The sequence below is a fragment of the Mercenaria mercenaria genome, chromosome 1, assembly GCF_021730395.1.
Source record: "Mercenaria mercenaria strain notata chromosome 1, MADL_Memer_1, whole genome shotgun sequence".
Classification (NCBI taxonomy): Eukaryota; Metazoa; Mollusca; class Bivalvia; order Venerida; family Veneridae; genus Mercenaria; species Mercenaria mercenaria.
The window spans coordinates 43,009,525-43,033,297 of NC_069361.1; the positions used below are offsets into that span (position 1 = coordinate 43,009,525).

Genomic DNA, 23,773 nt, shown 5'->3' on the forward strand with positions numbered 1-23,773 from the left:
AGTATTTGTTGATGATGTTTTAAACTTCGACCCATTCGTGAATGAAATAAAAAGAGGATATTAAACGAGTGCTTTATCATATTGAATTTATTGAACGCGTTTAATAAATTCAGTGTGGAAAGACACACAAGTTATATTCCTTTTATCACAGTCACGTTAGACATGAAGGTTTCTTAATTATCTGTCTATTATAGAAAAAGTCAATTTGACTCATGTTTCCTTTTCTTTAAATGACGTCAACGTGAAAGCCTTATTACTCTAGTGTAATACAAAAATTATGCAGTTATACAATTATTGTCTTTATTTCATTCCTACGACGAAATGACAATAAGATTAAATAAAACTACCTGTCCTTCGACCAAGTACATGTTGATGATATTTTTCCATCTGACACATTAGTTTAATGAAAATAAGTTAGAATCATAGTACTGTATTGACGATCATATTTATCAAGTATAATTCGGTGATGTTTACCATGTACCACGTTTGTTACTGAAATAGACGATAGTTTCCTCTTACAAATGCTGTAAATGAAATAAATGATACTGACATAATTAACATCTTATTCGATGTAGGTCCTATTTTGATTTGAAAAGTAAACGGCATCGTTTGTTAATTATAGAGATAAGAACAATATTATCTATACTATGTACTGGTTGGTCTGGCAATATAATGTTCTTGCAATGACTTTGTATTGTCATTGAAACTAATTCCGTGCCGTCAGATTACTTGTTTACCAGCAGAGGTTTTAGTGAACTGTGCGGTCAGATCAAAAAAAAAAAAAAAAAAAAAAAAAAAAATGGCTCGGGGCTCGGTCATTTTAGATAGAAAAATTTATTAATGCATATATCTTTTATTTCTAGACTTTCATTGTTAGGTGATCCAGCAAAATGGTAACAAAAACTTGTGATGAATAAATTTAAAATGTTGCTTTACCTTACGCAACAGACATTCAGTAGTGATTATCCACTTTATTTTTTATCTTAAGGTGGCATAGCACTTTGTAATATTTTTACAACTTAAGTATGATTTTGATATCATAATAAAGTAGAAGTTAAACCGGTCATGAATGTGTTTTCCTGGTTATAAATGAAACTTTCTAGCTGTGACGTCGCAAACATTACCATGCACGTCTGTTTTGGCGCCACGTTAAAAAGCGATAAAATTGGTTTATTTTCTCTAATTTGTTTGTTTTTCAATTTGCAGCAATGAAACTTACATTTTTATGTGTATAATATTGAGATCTACGGCGCTGAACAGTGTTTGTCACTTTTGTTTTCAAAACGATGGAAAAAAAAACGAAGAAAAACGACATTCTCAAAATTTTAGTTTTATTGAAAAATAATACACACTCGCTTAATTAACGGTAAACGGCTCAATTGTTTTTCCAAAATTTTATATATTCAAAATTAAATTATTTTTGATAAAATTTCAAATAATTGAGAACTTTTACCATCTAGTATTCTTTTTAATCACTGATTTTTGTTCCCTATCAGACGAACATAAAGTGACGTCAAAGTGCTCTCTTAGATAAAACGCAGGTATGGTTTCGTTAGAATATTTTATACACTTAAAAAGGCATGTATACACTGAATAATGCTGTATAAATGTACTTGTATTTTCTCAATTCTTAATTGTTTTAAAAACTAAATACTTTATGACTGATTTTTATAACAATTCTGTTTCCAGATCTTGTTAACTCTGGCAAAAATGTGCCGTCATATACCAATTTCTTCATTTCTTACGAAAAGAAATGTTTTGAAAATTTAATATTGCTGAAGAACGTAAAAGCTGACGAAAGAAAGATCGCGGGCCCGCCCGTTTCGCTCAGTAGGGAGAGGGCAGATCTATGGACGAAGGGTTCGTGGGCTCGAGCCTTGGACGAGGCGTCCGTTCTCCGTGACGATATGATAAAACACAGTGTCTGAAATTATTCGTCGTCTACCTCTGATTCATGAGGGGAAGTTGACAGTTACTTGGCGGAGAACAGGTTTGTACTAGTACAAAATCCAAGAAGACTGGTTTGGTCAACTGCCCGCCGTCACATAGCAGAAATACTGACGAAAAAGCTTAGACAGACAAACAAACAAAAGAAGAATCGTATTACTACAGTGAGGTGAGGTCACACGAACATGTCGTCAAGTGACATTACAGATTCATGTACGTGTAGCGTTAAAGATAATGTCTTACAGGTAGACTTTTCCGCAGGCGGTTAATATCTTTTTTCTTAAATTTAGTACTGTTTGACAATACCTTGTTTTCCTCTAAAGTTATAGAACTTTGCAGTGATCGGTTTTTAGATTTTATACATGTGCTTTCACCTCTGCTAGTAACTTAAGGTAAACTTTCAAGCGGATGTTAATACTTATTTTGAAATTAGCATAGCGCACCGGCCTTCCTCAGTCTCATTTCTATACTATTATAAACGAAACCCGCTTCCAAAATGATAAAAACAGAATTGCTAAATAATTAATTATAACTTATAAAAAAAACTAGCCGCTGTGCCATTCAGATATTTCGCCCGTGAGTATTTGAACATCACCACCTTTCCTACCCTCCTCCCCCCAAAGAAAGATAATAAAAGAGAAAAAAACGTCGTATCAAGTTTGGCTTTCCGGAATAATGAAATACGATTTATATTAATCAAATTTGACATAAAAAAATATAAAAGTAATGAATAGTTATGATATATTTGTCTGTCCACAACGAAGTGTTACTACTCTATCCCCATTTTCCTGACCCTCACCCCACATACTTCAATCCATCGGCGAGTCTTACAGTGACACGATGTGTAACTTTTAAATAACACAATTTTTATGTCATATTAATACAGGGAAATATTTATACGTGAGTGCGTGCATGTGTGAATGAGTGCGTGCGTGCGTGCGTCCATCTGTCCGGCTAATTTTTGTCCAGATCATAACTTCGTCGTATATTTTGAAAATACTTTATGCTTTACTCAGTGAGATCGATTCTTGCGGGCAAACATTAGATCTCTATCTGTAAGGTAAATGTCACACTTGACTGAGGGGGGATTAGACAAAGGTCGCGCACCGGTGGGCCGTTGGTCTAGTGGTTACACGCTTGACTGTCAATCCAGAGGTAACGGGTTCGAATCCCGGCCCAGGCACTGGAAATTTCTGAGATGCTCTCTCCCACCTAACTTAAAAGCCTGTACTGGTTCTTCCCAGTAAAGACGGCTTCGCGTGTATCGGTGTTAAACACCAGACACGTTAAAGAACCAGGCTGTCTATTCGCAAAGAACTAGGCTAAGTTAGCCGGACAAGTCTGTATCGAAAAAGGATTTCTGTCTAACTCTTTTAAGGGATTTATCTCACTCTGTCCCTCCGGTCAGATCGCTCTGTGTCTGTACTAGTAGAGGATGAAATTTGTGCCCAGTGTGGCTGCGTTTGCTATATGTAAAGCGCCTCTGAACGTGTTTTATCATGAAAAGGGCTCTATATACTACTCGCGCACTGTATTTGTAACAATAACATGTTCATGTTCTTATTGAGAAAAGGGGAATCGGTACTACTTTTGAATCGTATTGACTACTATGATTTACCATGAAGTTAACCCTTAATTACAAATAAAAACATAATCGACTTTTCCGATAATGTTTTCGTTATCGTTTTCTATTCATAAGTCTGGTATAATAATAATAATAATGAATATCATCATCACACTGAGACATGTTGTATTGTCCCAATGTGGAACAACAAAAATTAACAGACGGGTGTTGAGAATGACGTCACGCCGACACAAGTTTAGTCATATAGAGGCTTTTCAGCTTTTGATGATGGAGGGGAACCCCATGTTCCAATGTTTGTGCATTATTTAAGGGAAGAGATGAGATGTCATGCGCACGAGACAAAATGTCGAACACACAAGATTACATGTCTGAGCATGTACGACAGGGTTTATCATTTTGAGTGACCCTGTATACGAATAGCATTTCATTTCTAAATTTCATATTTCTTTAAACTCCCGAGTCTTCGAAATTTAGAATAGGACAGCTTGTGTAATTTCATTGTACACGCTTAAAATGTATTTATTAAACATAAATCTGAAAAGTTATACTTGTAGCTATGTGTAGCGGGCAAGAAGATGGAATTTATTTGTAAAATTTATGCCTTTTATTTCATAGAAGTTCACTGCACGTACATGTACGTGTTACAGTATGGGATCGCATCGATATTGCGTGGAACAACCTATATCAAATGTTTAATCAAATGCAACAATTGCTATGCAAATGAGTTAATGCAGATATTGCGCGTGTTCTTTTCATTCAATACCCATTTTTGATTTATTCTAAAAACAAAATTGTGCTATGCAAGACATTTTTCACTTTTGTTTAGTGGTTAATTCCACTTATAAAATGATTTTTGTCAGTAAAAACATGTTCTTAATAGAAAATAGAATAAAATTCTTTTTTTACCTCCACACAGCAAAGTCTACTTAGGAACAGTACATAGTATGTTATTCATGCATATATACATTTAACATAAAGTAATTATTTAAAGCACAATACATAATACAGAAATACTTAAAGCTTGATACTTTGGTATTTCTGTCATATGTACATACAAACAAACCGTGAGTGAAAACGTATTGTGATGGTTCATCCATATTATTCTATTGACGTATCGTTAATTAGATAGAGTTTTATGCGTTATATTTTGACGTAACTTTTTTACTGACGGTTATGTTTGATAAATCATTAATCAAAAAATAACTGGATGGTAAAAGTACTTAATTTTTGTCGAGTCCGCTTGCTGAAGCAAAGACATAGTTGTCCAAATGGCTGTTCGGTGTATGTGCGTGCGTGCGTGCGTCAGTGCGTGCGTGCGTCCGGATTTGTTTGTCCGGACCATAACTTTGACATGCATGGAGCAATCTCATTTATATTTGACATGAATGTTGACCTCAGCAAGACGGAGTGTCATGCGCAAACCGCAGGTTCTTATCTCAAAGGTCAAGGTCACACTTGGAGGTCAAAGGTTAATTTCAATAATGACTGTCCGGAGCATTTCGTCTTCATGCTTGGAGGGATTTTGATATACCTTGGCACAAATGTTCACAACCATATGACGGAGTGTCATGCGCAAGAACCAGCACCCTAGGTCTAAGGTCAATGTCACACTTAGAGGTCAAATCAGACTTACAAAGTCTGTTGAGATCAAATAGTCTGTAATAATATTAATTTCTTCATACTGACACTAAATTATTTTCTCAGAAAAATATTTTCTCTCTAGGCTCATCTCAACACGTCAGAGACAGAGGCAATAGATATTGTAAATTTTATTTAGAAAGTGGTATCAGAGAGGATTAATTTTATGGCCAGGTGCTTTACATTCAATGACTCTAACGACTGATCAAGGTCAAATGTCAGATACAAGAATGACTTTGTCCGGAGCATTTCTTTTTCATGCATAGAGGGATTTTGATGTAACTTGGCACAATTATTCACCATCCTGAGACGGAGTATCATGTGCAAGAACCTAGAATTACTTCCCTTTGTTGTTACTATAAATAGCTTATATTGTAACTTTTGTAATAGACGTAGGGAAAAATCAGGACCACTTTTCTGTAGTACAGTATGTATGTTACATCCAATTTTGAGGTGTATTTTGACCTATCTCTACTGGTAAGGACTTTTGTGTGGACTTAGATTTTTTTAAGATTTACTTTCCTTTGTTACTATAAATAACTTATATTGTAACTTTTTGCAGTCATTTTTTATTTGGCTTAAATGTTTGCCTCAATGAGACAGGGTGTCATGTGCAACTCCTAGTCCTTTTGACAGCTCGCGGGCTCGACATGTTGCTCGTGGGCATCTAGTTTAATATTCTACCAAACATAAGTTTATCTTGAAAATATAAAAACAAAAAAAATTCGAGCCGTTTATTTCGTTAATTAGACAAGTGTGCCATTTTTTTTTAAATCTAAAAGAAATGCGAATACAGTTTTTCTTCATTTTCCATAATTTTGAAAACAAAAGTGACAAATACTATCTAGCGTATTAGACTTTTGTAAAACATACATTAAGATGTAAGTTTCATCGCTGTAAATTGAAAAATAAACAAATAAGAGAAAATAAACCGTTTTTATCGCTTTTTAACGTGGCGCCAAAATAGACGTGCATGGTAATGTTTGCGACGTCTAAGCTAAAACGTTTCACTAATAACCAAGAAAACAGTTACACATTCATGCCGGGGATTACTTCTACTTTAAATGATATCAAAATCATATGCGGGTTGTAAAAAAATTAAAAAGTGCTATCCCACCTTAAAATATCTAGCGGTAGGCACAGAAACGGTGATCATATATATTTCTTTTTTGTATTCTGATTATGGCATAGTAGGAGTTATCTTTACTGAAACCTTGACGAATTAATTACAGCAGCTTTTAGTATTTTTAATATATCAAACTAAGTCCCTGGTTATTTTGCCTGTCGAATGAAAAGCACCTTTACATGGAAATTGCCCAACAATTGTTATTATAATACTTAGTCAGAAATAGGGGAGCTTGAATTTCGTAGCTAGATATCTTGGTACTATAACATAGACAACAACTGTCTTAAAACTATCTAACATAGGTTTGATGCTGAATTTATAGCCGAATAATGATCTTAACTTGAGAGCCAAAAAAGTAAGTTAAACCTGAAACAATTTTTTTGGCAACGGCTTCTCAAATTTATTAATTTAATTATACAATTTAGACTCAATGAAATTTATCTTAAAAACTTTGGATATTAAAGAAGAGATTTATTGATATTTATATTTAAATAAATCTGTTGCTGCAATGAAACGCGTATGCCTAGTATAAAGAGCAATGTTTTAACAGGAAACCGTCATTTCATGGAACATTAAGTTTATGGGTGTTATGATACGAGTCTTTAAATATTCTTTTCTGTTTGTTCTACACTAAAATCTGCTTTCACTCTGTAACAAATAGAAGAATGATAAGCGAAATATTGCGAACATTCCTAATTTCAGAAGTTTTTACTTTATCGTTAATAATGATTATCCTAATTAACGTAAACGTTACGTGAATGTATTAACACCTCCAGCACCTGCTAAATGTTAATAGGACATTATCCTATCTCGACAATATTTCTTGTTCGTATACTAGTATAGAATAAATTGACATTTCAAAGCGCGTTTAATAGAAATGTAGCTACATTAAATTGGCGAACAACTTTCAAAGTGTTAATTGTTAAATGTTTATTTTTGTCTTACACTAATATTTAAAGGAAGGTCTGTTGTTTTCGAGCAAACGGGTCTGTCAGCCGGAATTTCAAATGCAATTGTTCGCTTAACCACATCAAACACATCATATGCCTCACAATCAATCAATACTTTAATATCGCTTTCGTCTGCTGCAAGATCGAGATCATCACCCTGCAATTATAGAAAAAAATTATATAAGAAACACGAAATCATTCAAACAGATTAGAACGACAGATGAATAAGCTATAAGCATGTTAGATTTTATACCCGAATGAAATTCAGACAGCAGAAAGACTAAGTAAAATGTGCGTGATTTTTGCAACCATAGAAATATGCATATCGTACAACTACTGTACAATTATTGTGATACATACAAATTAAGGAACACATAATTAAGCTGTAGAATTTGATTGCCGAGAAAGATATAATCAGATATTTAATTAATGGAAAAATAGTGTAATACGTGGACCATACCTCAATACGAATAAACCTCTCGGAGCTTTTGACATCGTTGATATGTTTAAGCTTAGGATCAGGAAAGTACTGAAGATACGCTACGTTACTGGGCAGGTTGTAATCGCTAACAGAAGGCACATCATCCATCTCAAATCCTAACCTGTATTCCATGTCAATGGTATAAAATAGTAAAAACAGGAAAACACAAAATGCACACTATAAAAAACTGGAAGGCCGATCCCTTTACCCATAAGAATACATTTTGTTTCTCTAAATATATAGACCATAGGCACAGGACAATTATTTTCTGATCTATTAAGTCAGAAAGCAGTACTTAAAAACGATAATTTTACTTTTTGTTGAATTTGAAAGTGTCTGCTATTTATCTAAGTAATTTGTATTTTTTCACTGTACTCGTATAAAATCCTTTAGAACTTTTGGATGTATTATCGTTATTACGAATATTTCAGAAACAAAAGCTGTTGGAGGACAACAACTCTCGGCTATTCAACAGTTGTATTACTAAGGAAAGTTAATTTTGTGAATACAAAGTCCAAACAAGGGCACAATTTCGTAAAAATGCAAAGATAAACTATGTAACTTGTGTACCGTAATTATGAAAATGTGAAGACAAGAAAATACTAAAAGGAAGAGAATTGAAAAAATAATCAAAATAGGGAAACATTTGTAATAATATTTTTACAATAATTAAAGTTGTTCTGCACGTTTGATTAACCGGTATTAACTGCATTATTTCATGTATCCAGAAAACTTAGTATAAGGCTGCTGGATTCGACGCCCGGAAATAAAAATCATTCAAAGGACTAAATTCAAAATTACAACGGCAACATTACTACCTTACAATGGTAAAATTATGATAGTAAAACACCTGACACGTTAAATAATTCCAAACATAATGTCTTAAAACCAGCATGAAATACACGGATCTCTTTAATCATGGAAAAATATCTCTAAAACAAGCACAAGGACCAATACATATTATAGGTCAAATGTTTATTTAAGAATCATACAATGTTAAACCTTGACTTCTAAGTGTGACCTTGACCTCAGAGCTAGGGATCTGGGTTCTAAACATGACACCTTCATCTCATAACAGGGAACATTTATGCCAAGTAAATTTAAAATCCTTCATCGATGGCAGAGTTACGGACTTGAAAAGAAACAGACTATGTTAACCTTTGACTTCTAAATGTGACATTGCCCTTAAAGCTAGGAGTCTTGTGCATGACACGTCGTCTTATTATTGAGAACATTTATGCCAATTGTTTAAAAAGTCCTTGATGAATGGCAGAATTATGGACCGGACAAGAAACATACCATGTTAACTTTTAATCTCTTAGTGAGACCTTGACCTTAGAGCTAGGGGCCTGAGTCTTGCGTCATGACATATTGTTTCACTATGGTAAATATTTATGCCATGTTATTTCAAAATCCTTTAATGGATGGCAGAGTTATGGACCGGACACGAAACTGATCTTGTTAACATTTGACATCTAAGCGTGACACTGACCTTGGGGCTAGGGGTCTGGGTCTTGCGCAAGACATGCCGAATTATTTCAAACTCTAAGTAGATGGCAGAGTTACAACCCAGAAGAGAATTAACACGGACGCACGCGTGGACGGACGGACAGTGCGATTTTAATATGCCCACCCTCAGGGGCATACAAACTCATATTCTAATGTTCGTAATATGACCAAACTTAAATATGAAAAAGGTCAGTGCCTCTAATACACAAGTCGTGAAGGCAATGTTTAATGTTTATACGAGGGTCATTCGATATGTTATGCGCTCTATCAATTTTATCATGCCATTACTTTAACAACTGCCTAATAAAGCCTGTCTGAGAAAAGCAGCCTTTCTCAGGTTAGTGACATGAGAACACTTTACACTGTGTAAACCAATGATAAAGTCAAAGGATATCAGATTGTGTCTACTCTGCATTTAAAAATTAATACGCCCTCATACTTAACTGAAATAAGTCATTAAAATCCCACATTTTATAAAATAAAAGTGGAAAACAAAGGGCAACCTTGTGTTTTGTATCCGACATCTCTGTTCTGCTGAACATGAAAGAATAATTTCAATTTCCTGCCAAGTGAAATTTTATCCGAAGTTCAGTTGTAAGACGGATACCCATTCTCACCAAGCAAACGTTAGACGCGATTTGAATACACATGCCATAACGCCGCTTGGTAGAAAAATATAGGCATTACCGTTTCCTCGATGATTTTATTCAATAACAATCCATTCAAGATGCAATATTCCTTGATGTAAATGCAGAGAGCTGATATCCTGGACAAACGCTTTACCTGAGTAATTTTGCGTTTTCAACGAGCCGTTATAAAATTTTTTTATGGTAATTGGAATATGGTGAGCATACGCTATAAATTAGTGACATGGTCTCACGTACCTAATAAAAGCACAGTTATAAAAATTATTGCGTAAATATGTCTTTTAGCAGTTATTCTCAAAAACAAGATAGCGTCGTTTTGAAAAAAAAAAAGTAAAAAAGGATTTTCAGCAAAACAGCAAAATGTCTTCTAGCCCAACGTTTAGCCCTTTATTTCGCATCAAGTTATGATAAGAGCTGTCAATAAATTATAGCATGATAAATAGAATAACAGGTAAATGTCTTTTGAGAAAGGGATTTCTCAGACTCGGCTAGCCTAGCTCCTTCCAAGACCATATCTAGCCACGTTTGAGAACCCTTTCTTTAAAGACATTAACCTGTTACTTTTTTATCTCTGAAACAAGTCTTGATTATCTAACAAAACTTGGCCTAATAATCATTAAAGTCAATTTCTTTTTTCCGGGAAATGTAAGCACGTTAACGTCGATGACGTCAACAGTGCACCCCTTCTACTGACGTCACTCAAGACAACATGGACGCAGTAACGTCAAAATACCAACGTTGTTACATAAAATCGAGTGTAGGCGAAACAAGAGTGCCAGGGAAATTTTTATTGCCTTTCAAGAAGCTTGCGGCGAATGCTCTTTTTCATATTCTCAAGTAGCGAAACGGGTAAATTAACTTAAGAACGACAGAATTACAGTGAAAGACTACAAGCTTGCTGGACGGAATATCAATACGAACACATACAATATAGACAAAAAAATGAGGGAACTATTAAAAACAGACAGAAGAGTTACATGTGAAGTGATAGCCCAGAAAGTGGGCTCTATTCATTTAATTTCACGGAACATGTTAAAAATGCGCAATGTTTCCGCGCGGTGGGTGTCCCATCTGACATCAGAACAGGCAGAACGTAGCTTATCAATCGCTACAAACTTGCTTTCGCGCTATAATGTAGAAGGACGGGATTTTCTATCCAAACTTGTAGCAATATATGAGACGTGGATAAGATCTTACGAGCCGCTAATGAGACGACAATCAGCAAAGTGGCATACTCCGAACTCTTCCAGGCCAGTAAAATTTCGTCGAATTCAAGGGAAAATCAAGCAACTGATGGTATTCGCGTAAGATATTTGTGGACTTTTAACAAGTCATAAGGTCCGGTCGGTCAAACTGTCAACAGTGCATACTACATATAGTAGTATTAAAAATGCTTGAGACCAGCAGTACGTAAAAAGCACCCAGAACTTTAAAAGCCGGACCAATCATACCTCATGACAACTCAACCCCACACCTGTCAGAGCGTGACGTCACTGATTGCGTTTTATTAGAGGGCAAGCTTGTTCATCTACCATTCTCCCCTGACATTAGCCCCCGAGACTACGACTTATTCCCGAGGCTAAAAGAGAATATGAGGGGAATTCGTTTCGCTGACTTAAATTAGATTGAAACTGCGTGGCCGAGCAGGATATGGTGTATCAGCGTAGTTGCCTAGCAACGGGAGTAGAAGATCTGCCGAAAAGATAGCCGTCGGTAACTGACCACAAGGGAAGTTACTTTGAAGATTTATGACAAGGTTTAAACAATTAATATTGTAATTAATAGCCTATGTGATTATTCGCATTATATATTGAATGGCCCTCGGAAGTAAAAAGACGTATGATATCGAAATTCCGTAGCCCGTTCATTCCTAGTATGCCCTAGTAGATGTTTGATACTTATATGGTGTTACACGATTATGATTTTAACTGTTATTATTAAACGATTTGAAATTGCAATCATTTAGTATAGAACAAGTCTAATAAATTTAATACAGAAAAACACAAATGCAATATTCTTTTTATCGCATATAAGATTTTTTTCCGTTGAAACATTATAATCTTTTCTTTTTAAACCTATTAAATGACAGTCCAGTCGACCGATGTCTTATATCTCAAAACAATGTCTACGTCAAAATGCTTTAATGTGCTATATTGATAAATAAAGGTATTAGAGAAAAAAGTATCAGTAAATAGACCCATAAACATTCCGAGATTCATTGAAATATCTTCAGTATATTTGAGTTCTGATTCGTAAAAGAAGAAAAAAAAAAAAAAAAAAAAAAAAAAAAAAAAAACACTAAGAACATCAGAAAAGATTATCTGAAAAGTTTTCAAGATAGAGATTGGATTCTTGTGGTTGCTGTTCCTTTCATAACCATTTATCTTAATCATAGGGTTTGAAATTTCATTTATTCTTTTTGATATTAGTTGCTTTTGAAAAAGGACAGAATAAGTACAAAATGGGAAATTATTTTAATTTTGTTTGGGTTTAACGCCGTTTTTCAACAGTATTTCAGTCATGTAACGGCGGGCAGTTAACCTAACCAGTGTTCCTGGATTCTGTACCAGTACAAACCTGTTCTCCGCAAGTAATGCCAACTTCCCCACATGAATCAGAGGTGGAGGACTAATGATTTCAGGCACAATGTCGTTTATCAAATAGTCACGGAGAACATACATCCGGAAATTATTTTAAAGTTATTCTAGATAGACAAATGGTTGTGTGTACAACCTCCTTTTGCATTATTTTTTTTTATCTACACCCCAAGCCATTACATTGGTTTCAATACTGAAGTTTTGATTCAGAAAAAATTATCCTTAAATACCTACACTGATTTCCGTTTAAAGCAGATAATTTTCATGCATTTCATGTCTGATATACAGCAGACCTTTCAACTTACGATAATATTATGAAGCATTTCATCGTTATTAAATGGTTTCAGAATTTACTTTACTTCAGGACCCCTATTCTTCAATTTTAGAAGTCTGAAACTAAGACTTTAAAATGCTAAATTTTCATTTTGCTCTGGCAGTGTTTGATATGTATAAATTGCAAGGAAACTTTGCAAGCAAGCATCTATGTTCTGCAGCTAAAATGCCAGCATTATGAATATTCTATAGAAGTTTGGCAGATTATAATCAATAGAATATACTACACAATTTTTCTAACTTCACGTCTGTTTTGTTTTGTTATCATCTGTAGCTTTCAGAACTGCCTGATGCCAGTTTCTACTCACTGGGCAAAGCCCTCAAATTCAAGATTGCCGCCAAGATGGCCGCTGATACATGACTTCCAATATATATCCAACATTGCAAAATAAAAGCATTTAACTGTTGTAAATTCATTTGAAATTGTTATAACCTTTTTGAAAGTTACAAATTTGCAAAATTATATGCATAAATTTATATGAAATAAAACTTTTTGACACATTTTATACCAGTTTTATATGGATTAAAATGTGATGAATACTATTTTTTTGAACATACGGTCAATATACTTTGTTTGTGTGCTTCCATTTACTGTTATTCCTTACACTATGCAATCCCGAGCTGAACAAGTGACGATAAATTGTAATAACATTATTAATTTGCTAAAGGGTACATCTAAATTATTGATAACACACATATATAAGTGGGTGGGGTAATTCAATATTAAATATATTTAATGATAGGTTAAATCAGAAACAAATTAATAACACCTTTTGTAATGTATACATCCCACTATATATCATCATTATCAAAACAATGCAAATTACGAAATATATATTTAGACGAAAATGTAAAACTATAAAGTTTATTTTAAAAAATGGCCACCAAGATGGCTGCCACAATGTTTTTGCACTGATTAATATTATATACTGACAACAACTCCTTTGTAGAATATGCTTCAATTTGTTGATTTCCAAGCGTTATACCAGTCGTACATCAGTATTCTGTACCAGTACAAACCTGTTCTTCGCAAGTAATTGCCAACTTCCCCACATGAATCAGAGGTGGAGAACTAATGATTTCAGACACAATGTCGTTTATCAAATAGTCACGAAGAACATACGTCCCGCCCGAGGATCGAACTCGCGACCCCGCGATCCGTAGATCGACGCTCTACCTTCTGAGGATCTTCAAATACATATCTAATGAATATTTAATGATTAATAGTAGCATGTTGTCTTTTATTGTGATCACTCACTACCCGGCATCCGTCCGTCCGTCCGTCGTCCGTCCGTCCACACTTTCCTTTAAACAACATCTCCTCCTAAACCACCGGACCAATTTTGATGAAACTTCACAGGGATGTTTCTTGGATGGTCGTCTTTAAAAATTGTGTTCAAAAAATTAAATTCCGTACAGAACTCTTGTTGCCATGTCAACCGAAAGGAAAAACCTTTAAAAGTCTTCTCGTCTACGCTTTGATATTTGGTATCTAGTAGTCTACAAAGATTATTCAAATTATCCCCCTGTGGTCAAATACGGTCCTGCCTTGGTGACTGTATAGGGGGAAAATTAAAAATCTTCTTGTCCAAAACCACAGGGCCTAGGGCTTTGATATCTAGAATGTAGCATTATCTAGTGGTCTTCCATGATTGTTCAAATTATCCCCATAGGGTCAAATATGGTCCTGCCCTGGGGGTCACTTTATATTGACTTATATAGGGGAAGGCTTTGATATCTAGTATGTAGCATCATCCAGAAGGACTCTACCAAATTATATCACTAGGGTCAAACTTTTCTACCAAAAGTGTTCAAATTACCCCCATTAGGGTCAAATATGGCCCGTCCTGGGTGTCAAATGGTTTATAATAGACTAAGTAAGGGAAATCTTTGAAAATATTATGGTACAAAATCACATGGCCTAGGGTTTTGACATTTGGTTTTTCAAATTATACACATGGGGTTAAAACTTGCTCCGCCCTACGGAGCACATGGCATAAATAGACTTGTATGGGAAAAATTCTTGTCTTAAACCATAAGGCCTAGAGCATAGATATTAAGTATATGGCATGCTGTAGTGGTTCTCTACCAATATTGTTCAAATCATGACCCTGGGGTCAATATCTGCAACGCCCAGGGGTTCCCTTGTTTTTCATTAACATATAGGAAAAATCTTTAAAATTCTTCTTGTCCAGCAGCATAATGCCCAGACCTTAGATATTTAGTGTTTGGTAATGTCTACTGTCAAGTTTGTTCAAATCATAACCCTTGGGTCAAAATTGACTGCGCTCCGGAGTCAACAATTTTTACATTGGCTTATATATGGAAAAATCATTTTTGAAACCATAAGTCCCAGAGCTTAGATATTTGGTATGCATCATGCTCTAGTGGTTCTCTACCAAGTGTGTTCAAATCATGACCCTGAGTCAATATAGGCTACGCCCGGGTGGTCCCTTGTTTTACGTAGACTTATTTGTTTTTCGAGCAATCGGGTAGAAATTTGCACTACAAGTATAATGTTTGATACAGATTTCAATAATTATCTTGAATAGGAAATAAGGAAAGAAGTCCGAGTTCATGGCACATTTGGAAATTCTACAAGATGACCACGTTACGTGTCTTGAAAGTGCCGATTGCATTTTTGACGGTATGGCAGCTAATTAACGGCTTTGTAACCCACATTACGATATGGCAAAGATATTCCTTGAATATGTGTTGGTAAAGTCAAGATTTATAACAGGAGTGAAGCAGATAAATATCAGTTTTGATAAATACAATTGCAACAGTATTAAAGCAAGTACCAGAATGAAAAGAGGTGACATACACATCTAGAAATGTATATGTACAAGGCCACTAACGAGTTCCAAAATACTAGACAAGTTTTCTCCTAAATGGACAACACAAAGAAAAACTTAATGCAAGGATAAGTCTCATTAACAACAATGGAGTATTAATTAAACTGGGCAAGGTGATAAAGCAATAGAAGTTACTGTAGAAGTAAACATGTAGTACATGACTTGGAATCTAACCATGAAGAAGTCCAAACACCTTCCACCAACAGAGAACAGTTTTTACCAGCACTTGTTAGGAGGTTGCTATCAGTTAATGGTATGGCGGAACGCACTCACTTCAGCAGAAACAAGAGCTTCCATGAGCACGAGACTTTGGTTATGAGTACAGTATTTAAAACATAGATTTATCATACTGCCAGTAGCTGCTCCAGAGGATTTGAACGACATGGTCTGTGATTGTGAAAGCATTTGTACAGATGAGTACACCTGTTTCATCAGCGGTCAACCATGTACAGTAGCATGTGCTTGCGATGGCAATACAGAAGACATAGACCAAAGTATTCGTACTGATAAATGAGCTGAGAGTATGTCTGATTGTAACAGTTCACATTCATTCAGGTGTATCTTTCAAAGAATCAACTTTTCTCATTATTGATATATGTAAATATGCAGAAAGGTTTGTTACTTAAACAGAAGTAACTACGTCTTACAAGTAAACTTAAAATGACTAATACAATATCATCTAATATAGTATGTGTGTTATTGGCATGCATTTGTACAAATCTTCCATCAAAATATTTTCAGGATTACCCCATTTATATGTTTTCAGGCAGTATCTTATGAAATTTCCATATATTTTATCAAATAGAAAACGTGGAAACTCCACAGATCGCTCAACACGATAAAAACGAAAATGTTGTAGGCTTTCTTCAATCATAAGAAATGCTTATCTTACATTTCTGCCTGTTATAAAATTACTTCATTTTGCAATCTATCAGCAACAATATTTACTTAGATATCGGACTGATGCAGCATTTGCGCTGGCAGTGCAGGAGATACAGACAAAGATACAACATTGTGAAAAAAATATGCATACAATTTTAGCCTGCATCGTATGTGAAAGTGACTCAAAACATATCATGATAAATTTTGTTCAAATACATGGAATTTTTTGTAAAATGAACTTACCAGAAGTGTTCTCATTTTACTAATTGATTTTGGTATAGATACAATTTACTGCAGAGCAATAGATGTATTTTGTTTCTACAGAAACAACTTATGCTTTACAAGTAAACTTTAAGTTGCAAATACATTTTATGTATGATTGTGTGTATTTGACGTATTCAAAGATACCCCATTAAAAAGTTTCGAGATAGCTTCCAACATATGTTCTCACAGGCCTTTTTCAATCGAAGGCTTTTCTACACTTTGTACGGCTATAATTACTTCATAATACAAAGTATAAGTAAACATGTTTTCTTAAATAACAAATAAATAGAATTAAGATACAGACAAAGGAAATGTGTAAACATGTACACAAAATACACATCGTGTATGCTAGTGACTTAGATTACTTAAATCATATTATGCCAGTTTGTATCAATTAACATTTGTTCAATGTATGTTGTTTTGGTTTTTAGAATTAACATTCGAAAGGTTCTTTATTCATATTTTAATAAGATGCCATTGCAGAGCAGTGTTCCATCTTTTATTGATGTTATCATATCTCACAAGCTTACAAAAACACTTAAAATGTCGAAGACATTATTACGTATGTTGTACTTGAATCATTTTTTACATTTTCTTTTACAAGAAAATGACCAGTAAGCATTTAATAAGTTTTAAATCAGTATCTTATGTAATTATTACGAAATATTCTATTAAATGCTGTTTTAATCTTCGAATTTACATTTCAGCCTGTTTTAATTACTTTATAGAAAAGTTAAGAAACATACGTTTACTTAAACATAGAACCTTGTCATAATGTGAAAGTAATATACATGTATTTCCATCCATATTTTCCATATTATCCACACCCATTATTTAACTTAGTTTTACTAATTTCGGTATTATACCACATTTTAATTATGTAACAATTCTTTTTCTCGTGTTTGTTCTGTCCAGAAGAAACAGTTTACACATTAAAAAATCGTCACCTTTGCTTTATAACATGAATTTTAAAGTACTACGCATATCTTATATAAGTGCATGTAGATTTACCCCATCCACTAAGCTGTTTTAGCCCTAGATTGTTAGATAAATAGATAAATAAATTAATAAAAAGTTGTCATGTCAAATACTTATGATAAAGTTTATGAAATTTCTGAGCATAATAAAGCACAAAACTTGTAAAATATAATCAAGCAATTAAAAGTGACAGAGTTATTAAAGGAATGTATGTAAAACAGAGATTTTTTCGTATCATTTTGCAGGCAATATCCCTCATATTTTGTAAGAATATATTTCAATTTACTTGAAGATAAAATATACTCTGTTTTTATCTATTCTGCAACAGAAACTTGTATAAAATTAGGACCATGCCTATAACATTGAAATATATTGTCCAGTCAGTTTGTATAGTATGATTTTTAATTTTCGGCGGCCATATTGGCGGCCATCTTGATTTTGAGCACTTTGCCCACCAAATTGGATTCTGGCATCAATTGGTTTTGGAAACTGTTACAAACATTTTGATATATAGTTTGCGATGCGCATATTCGTAGACCACCTATCCCCCATGAAAGTGAACTCGTTTGCGACAGTAAAATATGCACTCGTGTTTTTGCGGATTAATACTGCACCGCTTATGTAGCGCAAAAACTCAAATGCAGAACTCATGCATATTTCTCAATAAAATCTGATAATCTATCAATGAACACATTTGCAGAATAGGATAAGATCATATTCAATCCTAAAGATTGTAATATCGGCCGCAAAATTGTTCAATTCCGCAGAAAATGAGTAGAAATCAACTAAAATTCGTTTGTTGAAATAGGGAAACTACATATACAAAAAGCAATTAAAATATTTGGTGACTGTCTTTTCGGAGTTGTAATTTTAACGTATCAGCCTTTTATTTAAACAAAATACCATTGAACCACATATTATTATTGACCCAGTTCCTTGAGGTCTGCGCTTTCTAACCAGTGCAGATTTTGCTTTCATTCCGATAAGATGGCAAAACTTTAAATGGCAAGGGTGTAGAACAGAACAGAACAGAACAGAGCAGAAGTTTATTTTTGCTCCAAGGCCATCGGCCCATGCAAGCATATTACAAACACAACAAAATACAAAGCTATATACAAAGAGTATATGTATCAACAAATTAGCCTGACAATTTACGTTTCGGTAACAAATTTCAAGTTGCGATCTGGACAACTATTGAAAACACTAGTGGCTCAATTCTTAAACTGTTATAGCAGCTTACAAACATGGTAATAAGGGGTTAATATAAATAGATATTTACAATTCATTTTAAATTAAGTTTTTGAAAATTATGGATGTAAATATACGCTGAAGGATAAGTAAAAAAACCCTTGTGGAAGCAATGGCTCTTAGAAAATAGCCAGTGTCCAAGTTGTACCAAAAGTAGACCTCGTTGCTCCGGCAATAGTATGTCCAGTTGCTCCTAGCTTTCAAGGTAAAAATATGTCCAATAATGAGACCCGAAGTGGACGAGTAAAACGCAGCAGAACATAGCATGTCTGATATTCAACAATTACAAGCACTGATGGAACATCAAACTGTATTTTTTTCTACACTGATGTCTATGCAATTTAGATTATGAGGCTGGAGAAAAAAGTGGACAGAGCTTTATTTTTCCACTTTCTTATGACTTAAGAATCTCCTTTCTGATTGATTAGACATAGTGTTGCCGGAGGGAGGCGTTTTGGATGCTTATGAAATGCTTGATAATTCGTCCAAATGGAGCACATAAGATACAAAAAAACAGCCGTTTTCTTATCAACAATAAGTACCATTTTGTCACCCTGGGAGGGTATATTGAACAGCATGCGAATGCTCTGTGACGACTGTAGTATTATGAATGAAAGAAATCACGATCAACTGGCATTCCGTATTTATACCTCTTATCATATAGACAAAATTGAAAGATAATTCAGTTTAAGATGTTTCAAGATTGACCAAACCATTTCAAAATTGAAACAATTAAACTTTCTTATATTTTGCAAGCTGTAGTATACGGGAATTTACATTAGAACGACTGAGCAATTTCCTCATGTAGGAAAAATGACCGAATACTTGTCTATCCAACGGGGTTGAATAGTTCTTCTATTTTTCTTTTACAAAATCGGTAAAGTGGTCTTTATCATACTTGCGGAAGCAAGGGATTATTAAAGACCCATCACAACCTAACGACTTTCCAGCCTTATGAAATGGTGTTGTTTAAGTCAAAAGAGTACATTTTCATATTAATTTGACGAAGGTCATCAACATTTACATGTACGTTATAGTAAATTATGTACATATTTTAGGTTAATTGTAGACTAAATTCTAAGAGTTTGGTATTGTTTGGCTAAAAACTGAAAGTATTCGGTCTATATCACGTACATGTCAAATTACACTGATTTTTTAAAAAAAGTTCTTTATAGTAAAATATATTCTGTTTGTTGTAGCTGATTGGTCTATAAAGTTGTCACAGAAATGGGCAAGTAATTATGAGTGAATAAAACAGAATAAATATATTATGCAAACTTTATCAAAGTATAATTACACTAGTGCTGCTACGTATCTAGCCCTTCATATCGTCACTATTAGTGATCTGATTGGTTAGCCTAAAGCCCGCTAAATTTCTAAAATGAACCAGTCCATCATTCAATTTGGGCAATTCAATTTATCATTCGAATTAACTGACTGAATAACGGTCAGTGCAGACCATGATCAGCCTGTACGTCCGTTGGTCTACGCTGAGTCTACACAAAGACAGAATCACTTGCCGCCAGTAGGCTAAAGCTTACGCATGTAACCGCAGTTAACATTATCCATGTCAAATGTTGTGATTTAATACCATTATACATCAATAAATCTTACAAATATATAACAAGTTGATGCAATGCTCATATAAGTCTACCAAAGGAACATGCGAATGAAAAATTGTGCCCATATAACACGAATGCCCGCACATACTGTGCCATCCTCTATATAGTAAAAATACGGGCCATAACTGCAGTAAAATATTCCCAAAAAATCATTTCTTTATGGTCATTTGCCTATCAGGCTTGTTCATCTGTGAAAGTTGGAGGCAAATCAGGTTAATAGTGTGAGAGAAGGATACACAAGCTTTTTTCTCTACACTAAGTATCAAAGGGTCATAACTATAGTAAAAATATTCACCAAAAAATCCTTCCTTCATTTGCACATCACGCGGGCTGATCTGTGAAAATCTGAGGCAAAGGCTTATAGTGTTGGATAAGTTGAACACACAAGATTTCGGGACGTACGGACGTACAAACAGTAGCAACGCTTACATGCCCCCACATAAAATTTCTGGGTGCAGAAAAAAGGAAGACGCTTTCATTTACATAGCCATGGAGGACTAACCTTGTGAATACACCTCCTTCTGGAATTACCGTCTTACCAGGGTATCTAGGAGTAGGACAGTGTAGATCAACGGTACCGTTTGGCTTCGTGCAATTCTGCAGCTAATAAAGTATATGAGTCATGAGATACAAAGTACAATAAACAACAAATTAAATTCATTTATACGCATAATTTGAAACATTTTAAATATTGCAATTTTCTGTTTTCTCTTTAAAGTCTAATAATAGAAAAATCACAAGCATAAACATAAGCCATAAACCTCCATCCTTGGAATGTTTTAAAATTTCCAGACATAATACATACACTTTACACAGTATAATAGAGTCAACATTTATGACCGAGTAAATCAGATAAATATTTATGATTCTTAGACATTTATTGCAGCATTCATATAAAATGAAACAGATTAAAGCATATATACATATGCTCGTACTTTAAATCGTTTTACCTCGACATGAATCTTGAAATACTAATACTCGTTCGCGGTGCCAAACATTTGGCATTGGCAGTAAAACAATGATTAATTTCAAGCATGAAGTTTATGCTATTCTAGCAGACGTATAAATACATCAAACAATTTAATTGTTTATCTGTCTATATAGCAAATGAGCTATTATAATGACAGTTTGGTCTGTTGTGCCATAATCATACTCTCAGTACATTTTATACCTATTATCAAAGATGTACCAGCTGCAGCAAAATGTAATAGTTGAGAACGGACATCTGACTTCCTTCAAAAGTGAAAATAATTGTTATGCTTACAAAATAAATTTGTTTACATTAAATGAAGTTTCACTGTTGTAAATTTAGTTTTTAATTTTCATCTAATGATTAATGGGTTAACAAGTTTTAGCTATTCGAAAATTCCTTCTAGGTCTTGTCTAATTTAAAAGCAACTTGTACTGTCGTACATGCGCTGCTTATCCGATACATAAAAAGCGCTGTTTCTATTTCATGCAATCCAAAATGACTTTTTTAAGTGTTTACCGGTACTTTAAGAAGACGGACTGCGATGATTTATGCATCGTCACCGAAATGTCTCTTTCATCGCATTTAATGATACATGTAAATGCCCTTCGGGACAATCGTAAAAAAACAGGATCACGTATTTCTGTACCCCTCATGATAAATACACTAGGCCGAGAGGATTAGGCTGCCTTTCAGGTGTGTGAAAATATTGTTATTTTTACTTTTTACTTGTCCGGGGACAATTTAACATACTGTAAGCTCCTCAGAAGACTCAAGGCATTTGTTCGGATTGTCACGTCGGTACATGTACATGAACAAAAACATTTTTCTCATTCTATAGTATTTCCTTTGTAAATATGGGAGACATGTCTACTAATTATGTTAAGGCCGCTAAACGTAACAACAGACTAAATTATCGTCTTTTCAACTGAAAACACATTGTCGTTTTACGTGTGCACGGACATACACTTTGGCCTAAATGTATTATCACATCAGTCTGGCTTTTTAAAACTACCAAGTTAGATATAGGAATTATAGGCCCCTATCGGCTTTGTAAACATGAGTATTATTATCTGAATTCGTCTAACAATGTGCAGAAGATACGGATTTTGGGTTTCTTTGGATTCTTCCTTTGTAACTGTCCTGTCAAGCGTGTCCGTTCAGTGCTACTGGATGCCATAAAGGAATCAGACTGATTTAGCATACCTTCAGCACCATGTTTTGTGCATCGAAAATTACTTTTATTATAAATAGTTATAGTTGCGGTTTTTACAAGTAAAATTGGTTTTAATTTATAAGTTGAATCAATTCAGTTATTAGGTCAATTACTTCCGCACGCCACTGTTCATCATCGTTTTCGCTTTTGCTCGTACATCTCTGATATCAACAGCTAATGTAGAAATATCTTTATATCGCGTTTGCATTCGTGTGGCTTACGAAGCACATATCGTAGCCCTGTCCTGGCGTGCAAACGTGCCGAAATAAATTTGTGGATGTTTCGTTCTGTTGTTTAGGCGTGCCACAAAACATTGTACACAGATAAACGAAACATTCTATTTTATGCTGGCGCGTGTCATCAACAAATATTTCGTGTAGGCGCATACACACGCGCACCAAGATATTTTAAATGTTTCATAGTCTTGCGTTGCTGCATGCACCAGGACGGTAAACGAAATGCGCTACACAGGCCTTTTTGTAATCTTTGTGAATAGCGCAGGCAACAAAGCGAAATAACGAAATATTTTGTTTTGTCTCGGTGAATATGCTAAAACGCCAGCGCACGCGAAATCGCAAAACAAAACCTCACTGTCTGTCGCGTTCATTGCTTTGTTATTGAGCTTTAATACTTTTGTTTTATCTCGAGCTTGCTTTGGCCTAATTACTACTACTAAGCTTCTATATTTCATTAAGGGCATTTGTGCGCGCGCCAGGACGACACAGCAAATGTGATGCATATATCACCATAGTATAACGTGTACATATTGTACTTATCTGTAGCACCAGATATTAAAGTCGAATTTGAGAACAACTAAATTGTATTCATCGAACAGGCATCTGAAGTAGAATTATTCTCGTAAGTGACATTAACGAAGACTAACTTAATGTATCAAATCATAAACACCGTGATATTCTTATTCTAA

The 23,773-nt window shown here is 34.5% G+C and overlaps 1 protein-coding gene across 3 annotated transcripts in view; it reads right to left on the minus strand.

Moving 5' to 3' along the window:
• Nucleotides 1-23,773, minus strand: part of LOC123540722 (plexin A3-like) — a 181,979-nt gene that overhangs the window by 18,887 nt on the left and 139,319 nt on the right. For 2 of the 3 annotated variants that reach the window (XM_053545547.1, XM_053545543.1), the window contains 3 exons: nucleotides 21,165-21,265; nucleotides 7,707-7,848; nucleotides 7,242-7,403 (listed from right to left, as the gene is read on the minus strand). In XM_053545547.1, the coding sequence (XP_053401522.1) occupies nucleotides 7,242-7,403; nucleotides 7,707-7,848; nucleotides 21,165-21,265 (405 nt within the window). Of the gene's footprint in view, nucleotides 1-355; nucleotides 493-7,241; nucleotides 7,404-7,706; nucleotides 7,849-21,164; nucleotides 21,266-23,773 lie in introns of those variants that run through there. The other variant, XM_053545549.1, reaches the window with a different exon arrangement.